Here is a 10,640-nt window from a genome sequence, read left to right as displayed (position 1 = left end):
TTCCCTCCCCCTTGCCACGGCCCACCTGCCCGCCGCGGGTTAAGGCTGGGAGGCCGCAGCGTGCGGCGAGGGCCGCCGCACATGCGCCTTGAGGAAAGATGGCACCTGCCGGCTGCTGCTGCTGCTGCTACTGCTGCTGGGGCGGCGCTGTGGCCGCCGCGGACGCCGCCCGGCGCGTCCTGATGCTGCTGTTGCTGGGGGTCCTGTCCGTCGGGCCGCGCCCGGGTGCGCTGGCCACTGAGCACTACTCGCCGCTGTCCCTGCTCAAGCAGGAGCTGCAGCATCGGCAGCAGCAGGAGGCCCAGGCAGGCGGCGGCTGCAGCCCGCAGTCCGGGGACTGGGGAGACCAGTACTCGGTCGAGTGCGGCGGTGAGTGGGCGGCGGGCGGGCGTCCGGGTCGCCCGGGGCCGCGGGGACGGCGGGGCCGTGGGGACGGCGGGCTCCCGGGGGCCGATGTGCGGGCGGCCCGGGCCTCGCCGCCGCCGGCCGCGGTGCGGCGTGTGCTCCTGGGGGAGCCGGCTCGGCGAGGTGTCATCCTGGGGCCGCTTCCCGCCGCTCGCACCCACGCCGCTGCGCGCCCTTCTCTGGTAGCTGCCGTGGGGAGGGTGGTGAATAGAGAAAAGAGCTGAAGCATGTTCCTGGGGACCAGGGCGGTCTCTTCGGAGTTGCAGCAATTGTCGAAAGGGTGGAGGAGGAGATGGCAAGTGGCCTGGGGCAGCCCCGGTTCCCGCTCTGTGCCCCACGGTTGCCGGGGGAGCGAGGGAGGGGAAAACGGAAGGACGGAGGAGCACCGGGCCCAGTGGGGGGCCCGCGCCCGGAGTGGGGGTCGTCTGGCCCTTCTTAGGCCTGGAAATCAGGTTCTCTGACCTGGGTTTGATGTCTTGTATTAAACATTATCTCTCCAAATTCGATCCCTGGAAGAAAGAAGGGAAGACAAGAGTAAGCCTATTTTATCTGCTCGATGACATCTTGCTGCCAGTTATTTAAGAGTGACCTGTGACCTGTCCGGTATCTCCCAGTGAGTAAGAGGGCCCCGCAGGCCTTCAGCCTGTGTAAGTCAGAGCCGGGGTATTGGAACTAGGCCATCTCATTGATTAAGTTGGGCGCTTTTGCCCCCAATTTAGTAAGTCGTGGCAGATGCCTTAGGGGCAAATACATGCTTGTGGTTTTTTGTTTTGACATTTCCATCGGATCTTTTCACCCTTCAATCCCCTCCCCTTCCTTTCCTTTTCCTCTTCCCCCTAATTCCCTCAAGGCTTGCTTTTGAAAGCTCTGGGTCTACCTAATTCACTAGAAGCTGGCTGGTTGCTTTTGCAGCCTGGACAGCTGTGTTCTTGAACATTGTGTAACTGGGAAGACAATAAGCATTTTTTAGTTGAGAGATGTCAAGATTAGCACACTCTGATTTCCTTTTAGCACAATCTGACTCCCTTGAGGAAGTCTCACTCATTGACTTTGTTTTGTAGTGGGCCTTGGCTAGTAACAGAGTAAAAAACTCGGCGGGCATTGTATAGTGGGAAAAGAATGGCTTTTTACCTCTGTGGCTTCCTGTGACTCTGAACAAGTTAATTGCTTGTCTTGGCAAGCGAAATTGCCGCCTTGTAAGTTGAAGACACTGTTACCTAATTACCGGGTTTCATTTTCTTCACAAGAGTGCTGCGGGGAAAGTGAGAAATAGCCAACATAATATGGAGTGCTTGCCGTATGCCAGGTGCTGTCGTAAGAGTAGGTTGGTTAGCCTATTTTCTTAAGTCTTTTGGAACACCCGTCACTACCTCATTGAATGGTAGCTCCTTTTCCTCAGATGAGGAAACTGCGACACGGTGAAATCATCACCTTTCCTGTGGGCCCACCGCTGTAAAGGGACGAGGCCAGGTGGTCAGGCTCCAGACAAAGCTTTGTCTTAGACACTAAGTCATTATAGGTAGAAGAACACATCTGTAGTGAGTGCTAGCATATAGGACGTGTTATGTAAATCTTCATTTCCCCTTCCCTTGTATGGTCATGTGATGCTCACTGGCTCAAGAAGACACAGATTCTAGGCAGTAGAAGTTACAAATTGATTTATATTATGAAATTGATTGATAGTATTGATCTAGGTGGCTCATTTCACTCCATGGCTTATGCCACTCTTTGGAGTCCTTATTTGGGCCAACTCTGACCTGTATTATGCTTTTCCCCTAGGTAATATAAGTTTTCATGAACCGGGCGTTCGGAGGAGTTTTCCTGTCCATTCTACCATTCCCTCATATGTGGAAACCATTATCCAGAGTTCTTTGCGTCAAAGGATGAACGCAATCTTAATGAGGCTTTAAGCATAATTGGTCAAATGTTTCAGTTTTTCACTTATCTCCCCCCATGTAGTTTCTTAGTACTTGGTTTCTTAGTTTGGCATTCCACATGTGCTGTTGGAAATGTGTGGCATGAGTCTTTGAGCCAGCCTCCCCTGGGGTGACGTGAATGTCCCGCAGTTGCTGACAGGCGCCGAAGTCACTTGGCTGCTGCTGCTGTTCCCAGTTAATAATTCCCAAAGGCAACTGCTTATGCTACTTGGCACTCCAGCTGTGGGACGTGACAGGAGCCATCTCTGTCATGGTAGAGACTCCCCAAATGTCTCTCATTTCTCCCTCTTCATTTTGGACGAGTAGGTAGAAGCTGGACCCTGTGAAACTGCCCCATTCCCTCACTGTCCTAAGAAGAACAGATGTGGGAACAAATTCCGGATTTACAACTAATCATATCATAGCCCAGAGGTTCTGAATCCAGAACCCCCTTCTGATCAACAGAAGGGTCTAGATAAGTGCCAGGATCCAGAACGAATCAGTTCTTGAGAGCCTCACCATCCATTCATCACGTCGTCATCACTTGCTGGCCTTTCCAGCCACGAGCCTGTCCGTGTCAAGCCAGTCCGTATGCAGAGGACAGACACAGAAGCACCGCCACTTTTCAGAAGCCTTCCCACAGCTTTCGGATTCAAATGGCTGAATTGACACCTGCTTGGGTCTAAATCTGCACACCTTCCAATGAGCTGTATGGGTATTCTCGTAAGACCGAACCCCCAGTGATTACAGGGCCAAAGACAATGTGTGTCTTCCTATGGTGGGAGCCCATAGGTCTGAACAGCGCACTGGCAATGGCTGATTGTGCTGTGTGGACCACCATCAAATGGAATCCAGTGCCCTGGGATCAGCCTCGAGCTCAGTGGGCTGAACCCCATCGAGGTCCAGCTGCACAGATAAGCATGGATGACTGGGGCACCAGCGGTCTCAGCCTGACTTTGCTGTTCCCAGGCCCCCTTCAACTTTCTCCCCTGGCACGTTTTTGTATTTTATTTGAAAAACATGTATAGCCACAAACGTCAGGTCATCTGTTTTCCTGTGGGAAAAATAATCTTTTTTAAAAAAGTGAACGCTGTAATGTACATATTTTTCAAATAAAAATCAATTTCCCGGGGCAGCTGGGTGGCTCAGTCGGTTAAGCATCTGACTTTGGCTCATGTCGTGATCTCATGGTTCATGAGTTTGAGCCCCGAGTCGAACTTAGCACTGACAGTGCAGAGCCTGCTTCAGATTCTGTCTCTGTCTCTGTCCCTTACCCCCCCACCCCACAGTATCTCTCTCTCTTTCTCTCAAAAATAAATAAACATTAAAAAAAAAATCATTTTCCCTTCCTTGCTACCTTTGCCCTGTTTGTAGTTTGGAATTGCAGGAAGAAATAAGGAACAGAAGGTTTTCCCCCAATTTTTCCCCCTGGTTTTATGTGTATACGCACTGTATGTTATTTAATCCTCGACACTGCAGCAGGTACTGTTTTTATCCCCATTTTACCTAAGGTGAAACTGAGGCAAAGAGAAGTTGGGGAAGGTCCCACAGAGGAGTGCAGAGCCAGGGTTTGAACCTGGCCTCCCGACCTTTTGTGCATTATTTCCTTAGTAATATCTGCTGCTCAGTATACTTTCTTATTACTGATCAAGTCCCACTGTCTTCACGTTTGTTGAAAGTTACATTCTTAAGTAACTTCTAGAATTTTTTTGCTTACGTACCTGGAAGGATGCTTCACTGCACCGAATATTTTGGACGGTAGAGCTAGGATGGCTCTGTTCTTTTGCGGGAAAGCTATCTGTGTGCCTCCCACTTGCTCAGTGTTTTGGATCCTTGGGGATACAGTAGCAGTGGCTGGCTTCCCCCAAGTGGAGCCTGTGCCGGTGCAGGAAGAGACCAGTGTTCAGTAGGCCCGCTGCTAAGTGCCCTGAAGAAGGAAGAGGGCTTTGCTGCCTTGAGGGGGGCCAGGGAAGGCCTCTGATAAGGTGGCATCAACAGGGACCAGAGCAGAGCGAGCTTGGGAGAGGTCTTACCCCTTAACTTGGCACCGTAAGATGTTACAGATCAGGCAAGTTAAGGGCTAGATAAGCTGTAACCTGTCCCTTAAGAATTCGTCTGTGTCCCCTCTGCTCTTCCTGGGAAAGCCACCTTGCATCTTTCTTCAAAGGCGGCATTCGTCCCGTATGAAATACATCTTCGTGTGTCCTTTATGGACCAGGATGTATTGTAATAGTTCGAACCTGTGCACCTCTAGTCACTTTTTTTTTAAATTTTTTTTTTTAATGTTTATTTATTTTTGAGACAGAGCATGAACGGGGGAGGGTCAAAGAGGGAGACACAGAATCTGAAACAGGCTCCAGGCTCTGAGCCATCAGCACAGAGCCTGACGCGGGGCTCGAACTCACGAACTGCGAGATCATGACCTGAGCCGAAGTTGGATGCTTCACCGACTGAGCCACCCAGGCGCCCCTCTAGTCACTGTTTTGAAAACACTTTCATTTTCCTTCTTTGAAAATGCAGTATTTATAACAACAGTGATTTCGGATTTTTTTTTTTTTCCTTTTTCCTGCCTTCTTGAGACTTTTGTCTGCTCCTAAAAGTTAGGCAGTCCTTGTACCTGATGTCTTTCTGGAACCTTTGAAATGGCCACCTTCATCTAGCCAGCAGCATTAGTTCTCTCTACGCTTAATGTCTCAATGAAGTTTGACGGTTAATTTACAACCTGAAGTAATTTTCCTTAGTTTATTGAGATTAATAATCCAAGATTTGAGTTTATTTCCCCACGGTTCTGTTTGAAGAAAAGGGAATTCGTGTCTGATTCGGGAGCTGTTAACTGTCACAAAAATAAGGAAGTAACTACGAACCTGATTGTGTTTTTGACAGTAAGACCTAAAGATTGTCTGTATCTTTCTAACTAAAGGAGGCAGTTATTTAAAATACATGAAATCAGTCTTGCTCACAGCACTTAAATCATTGCTGTGCCTTAACGGTGGCAGGGAATCAGTAGAGGGAAACTTTTATAATGAGCGCTATTTCCTTTTTTTGTTCTGGCTATGAGGAAGTTAAGAACCACATTTTAAGCCCAGTCATGGTAACTGTGGTAACCCTTACTGTTAGTAGATTTGCTTGATCCCTTTTTTACCCTCGGCCCTGATTCTCTGTGCATGTTATCACATCCAGTTTTGTGGCAAATCTCTTCTAGTCTTTTCCTTAAGGTCTACAGAAGTAAGTTTGCCAGTATAAGATAACTCGCTTATTTTGAGTAACAGAGACGGAGGCATAGAGTGAGAAAGAGATTTCTGTATCGTCTCCCCCGGCCCTGGCCACTGGGGCATCGCCTGGAGACTGCTTGCCTCTTCTGCATCTTTCAGAAAGTCTTCTGGTTTAAGAGTTGCTTTTTATAGCATGAGCCCTATGAGGATGACAGCTCTGCTATTTGCAGACTTGTGAAGCTTTCTCAAATAGATGTATTGTTCTTAAAAATCACATTTACCTTTTGAACGGTCTGTACCCCAGTAGACCAGTGTTCTGCTTTGGGTCATGAGGGGTCGTCGCTCTCTGGATGAGAGCAAAGGATAATGGGGCCTGGGTTTTAGAACCTACCCTGCATGAAACATGCCTACAGGAACGGCAGAGCACTTTGGGTGTACGGACTTTTCAGGAAGTTCTACGGCGCGTAGACATGGCCTGGCGTCACTGGACTCCCTAAACACTTGGCCGACTGACCGGCCTCTGAAGCTTCCCCTTTTCACAATATGGTGTTTCAAAGAGGCCATTTTATCTTTTTTGTTCGGGCCTGTTATCTTGCAGATAGAATAAAGACAAAATTCATTGAAGTAGCAGAATTTGAATACTTCTCACTTCGGGGTTAATGCTTTCTGACATTTTCATTCTCTTATCTTTTTTATTTTTGCCTTTTATCGAAACATGACGTCTATGTAGAAAAACGTATCACAGCTGTTTTCACAAACTGAACCATCTGCGTAACCGGAGGGGGTCCCCAGTACATAACTGGTATCTGTGTTTAAGCTTTGCTAATGAAGTCTCCTCCCCCGTTCCTCCAGTTTGGTTTGGAGGTAATTTGGTATGGCTTTATGTCTGATTCAGGAACCAGCACGGTGAGATTTGCTCTGACTCGGGTGCCGGCGCCCTTTACGTAGACACTCAGAAATCCTGGGTCAGACGGTCCGCCTCTTCAATGCGAAAGGCCAGTTGAGTTCACTCGCAGTGGAGTGTTCAAAGTGACCCTGTTCCCTTTTCACTAATGGTTTCACAGCATTGCTTTCCCAGTGGAGTTGATGGTATTTGACATCACGTATAGGTTTATGGACAGAGTCTTCAGCTCTTAAAAGTATGTGCCACCTTGAGCATCTGATGCGTGTGTAATCCATGTTACGATCCCAGGCTAAGTGAATAGCCTTTGTGGCTACAGCGCCCCCCCCCCCCCCCCACCTGGTTCTGCTCTTGGGTCAGTGCTACATGATTTACTTCCTTCCCTCTTTTTCCATTTTGTGCAGCTGACCAGCTCCTTTTTTTTTTTTTTTTAAGGTTTTAGACATTCTTTACACCTGTTAATACTTTTGTTAAGGTTAATACAGCTTTGATCAGATTATGGTCATGCTTTGTTATAAAACTGAGAAAGATGGCTTTTGCAGATCTTTGTTCTGGTGGATTAATTATACGTTGGCTTTATAATCTCGTTCCCAGTGGGCAGCCTCTATTTGCAAGTTGTTTTATGATAACTTACACATCTTAGGTACTGATGAATGCGATTTTGTTAGAATAAAAGAAGCATATGAATTCTGAGGAGAACTCTTCCTATTACTTTTCCTGTTACCACATTCTAAAAGAAATTTACCATTTGGGACCATCAACCAAGGTGATGTGGAACGTCCTCAACGGTGGTTGTCTTACAAATGCAGAAATTGATCAAAGCAACAGACAGTATAACTGATGCTGCGTATCAGCCCCTTGGCCTTCAGGTCGCGCCTCCAGCCACAGTAATTATTTCTGCTCTTCCCAGGTCACCCTACACCTAGGACTAGAATTGCCAGTAAGTATCTGGCGTCTGACTCCCACGTTCCAGCCCATCGGTGGGAAAGGCCCCGTCATCCTGGTTTCCAGGTGAACTTGGCCCACTGTTCTAACTAGGGCGCGGTGGTAAGTGCAGCCCAGCAGCTGTTGAATCCCTTATAAAACGTCTTCCTTCAGGGATTGGCTCTGAGCGTGCTGCTTGCAAACTTTCAGGCCCTTTCACCTGCCGACATGACTGTATGACAAATACGTGGTACTTCCAATGCCCCCCGCCCACCCCCCCGCCACCCCCCAGTCTCCTCTCCTCCCTAGGAGGTAATTTGACTGAGGAAGATGCAATCAGCAGAGAACTTCCGTGCTTCCCACCATCACAGCTGCAGCGTGCCTGCAGCCCTAGGATAGCTTCTGCCTTTGGTCCTGGCGCTGTGCGGAGCTGTGGGAGCCTCTGCGGAGCGGGGCACGCTCCCTGTGCGGGAGCGCTCGTTCCCTCTTGTCTTCCGTCAGCATACAGATGGCTCTGAGAGCTCCTGTCTGGAAAACACAAGAAACCGGGACAGGACTCCCTGCCCCTCCATCCACCTCTTGTGTCTCTCTCTCCGCTTCCTTTACAGCAGAATTCCTCAGAGGAGATGCTTCTGTGCACTGTCTCCCCATCTCCCATCCTTTGCCGAAGCTACTGCAGTTGGCCCCTCGTGTCTTTACCGAAACCGCTCTTCTTAAAATCAGTGGTCTGTGGGGTTTGGGAGGACACGAAGGAAGCCTGAGGGCATTGCTAGGACCCAGCAGGGGCAGAATGAGTGGTGACAAGCGGACCGTGCACCTCTGTTGATGTGGTGTCCCGGAGCACAGATGCGGGCGATTTCTTCGTCTTGTGACTTAAACACGCGCGTTAACACTGACCTCGTTTCCCCACGTGTGTGATCCGCCTAAGGTGTGTCCTCCCTGCCTCAGAGGAGGGAGGACCAGTGGACAGAGTGTTGCGAGGGCATTTCGAAAGCTGTCAAGTTCTGCGAAGACCAAAATAATCTTAAGAAGGAAGAAGAAATTAACAGAAAAAAATGGCAATTTCCGAGATATGTATATAGTGGACCCTTAGGGGGTTAGGGGCACCAACCAATTCCCCCCTGCCCCCCACACCATCAAAAGTCCATGTGCCACTTCCGACTCCCCCAAAACTTAACTGCTAATAGCCTACTGTTGACCGGAAGCCTTACTAATAACAAGCAGTCGAGGAACACATATTTTGTATGTGTATTACATTCTGTATTCTTAGACTAAAATAAGCTAGAGAGAAGGAACCGTGGTTACGAAAATCATGAAGAGAAAATACGTTTACAGCAATATCTATGTTTATTTTAAAAAACCTGCATGTAAGTGGACCCACGCAGTTCAATCCCATGTGGTTCAAGGGCCGGCCCTACCAACCTGTGACAACCATTTCCTGTGAACTGTGGGCATCACGTCTATTCCCTCCCTCTATGGCCTCCTTGCTAGTCTTCCGGCCCTTCTCTCTCTCTCCTCACACAACCTTCCGTGATCTTTCTTCTGCTGGAAACTTCTGTTGCTTCTTGGTATTGAAGAAAGACGGGAATAAATGAACTGGATACTAAGCTTGAGCAACAAGAAAACGATTGGGAAATTGGAAGCTTGTCTAGAACAAAGCCAGAATAAATGAATTCGAAACAGAGCAACAACAGTATTGATAAATCGATCCAAGAGTTGTTTTTTCTTTTTTTTCAAAAAAGAAGAAAATAGATAAACCTGGTAAGGCTAACACATAAATAGGTGAGCAAGTGCAAACATACATTAGGAATGAGGGGCTGTGTGGACAGTGGTAGAGGCCATTAGAATGAAGAGACAAATATGAAGAAATTCCTGCTAATACGGTTAAAAATATGAAGCAATAAATAAATGTCCAGGAAGATGATCTGGAAGAAAAAGATGAGATTCTGTAATGTGTTTTGAGAATATTTCTATAGTAATTAACTTTTTTAAATGTTTATTTATTTTTGAGAGAGAGAGAGAGAGAGCGTGGGGGACGGGTAGAGAGAGAGGGAGACAGAATCCGAAGCAGGCTGCAAGCCCTGAGCTGTCAGCACAGAGCCCGATGCGGGGCTTGAACTCACCAACTATGAGATAATGACCTGAACTGAAGTCAGACACTTAATTGACTGAGCCACCCAGGCGCCCCACGTAGTAATTATCTTTAAATTTTACTTGCATTATCTGAGCAAGGAGGAAAACAGAGGCTTTTCCTAATTGTATGAAAACCTATTCCATCTAAATATAGGTTGTTGGGTTGTTATTGTTAGACAATTAAAGCCATATTGAACAAAACAGTTTTAGATCAAAGAAGAAATTTAACCTGTTCCCAGAGAAATCTAGGTACAACTATAATAAGCTGTTTTTCTCTTACAGACCTTCTCAAATCAGCGAAAAACATTGATGACAGAACTTAATATAATGGCAAGTATGGGTAGCACAGTTATAAAAATCCTAAGTTAAATATTAATAAGTTGAAACCAGAAAGTAAAGTAATGATGTGCCTTGACCAATTAGAATTTATTTTAGAAGAGCAAAGGTGGTTCAACTTAAAAAAAAAAAAATTGAATTAAACACCTTAGTAAGTCATGGAGAAAAATCATATGATTACCTTAAAGAAATTCCAAAAGCACTTGATAAAGTTCAGCCAGATTTCCTGATTTAAAAATTTTTGGTAAAATAAAGAGTAGGAAGGGACACCTCGGTGTCTCAGTCGGTTAAACTCATGATCTCACGGTTTGTGAGTTCAAGCCCTGCGTCGGGCTCTGTGCTGACAGCTCAGAGCCTGGAGCCTGTTTCAGATTCTGTGACTCCCTCTCTCTCTGCCCCTCCCCTGCTCATGCTCTCTCTCTCTCTCTCTCTCTCTCTCTGAAAAGTAAACATTAAAAAAAAAATTTTTTTTTAAAGAATTGCTAAAACTGTAGATTAACGAGCAGAGGAGTACTTTACAAAATTTAATCTATTCAAGTGTTTTATTGGCCTATGTGAAATTTTACAATTTTTCTATAGAATTTATACATTCAAATTTGTTGTGATCGAAAAGAAAATTGGTGGATGGCCATTGATTACGTGTTTGTTGCACATCTACCTTGTTCTATTCACTGCTCAGTGGTCCGCAAAACCAGAAATGACCCCTGTCCTTGTCTGCGAATACTATAGTTCAGGGAGGGAAACCAACTGTAAGCGAAATCACACGGAAATGTGAAATCACGGCAGCTTAAAAGACCCTACGAACTAGAGCAG

General features: G+C 46.9%; 1 protein-coding gene across 7 annotated transcripts in view; it reads left to right on the top strand.

Moving 5' to 3' along the window:
• Positions 1–98: 98 nt before the first annotated feature.
• TTC13 (tetratricopeptide repeat domain 13) overlaps positions 99–10,640 on the top strand; it is an 80,626-nt gene continuing 70,084 nt past the window's right edge. For 6 of the 7 annotated variants that reach the window (XM_060642797.3, XM_060642796.3, XM_060642795.3 and 3 more), the window contains exon 1: positions 99–369. In XM_060642797.3, coding sequence (XP_060498780.1) covers positions 99–369 — 271 coding nt within the window. The remainder of the gene's footprint in view (positions 370–10,640) is intronic. The other variant, XM_081790547.1, reaches the window with a different exon arrangement.

The sequence above is a fragment of the Panthera onca genome, chromosome D2 (assembly GCF_046562875.1).
Source record: "Panthera onca isolate mPanOnc1 chromosome D2, mPanOnc1 haplotype 2, whole genome shotgun sequence".
Taxonomy (NCBI): domain Eukaryota; kingdom Metazoa; phylum Chordata; class Mammalia; order Carnivora; family Felidae; genus Panthera; species Panthera onca.
The sequence above is the reverse complement of the archived record's forward strand: the minus strand, read 5'-3'. Positions and strand labels throughout refer to the sequence as shown.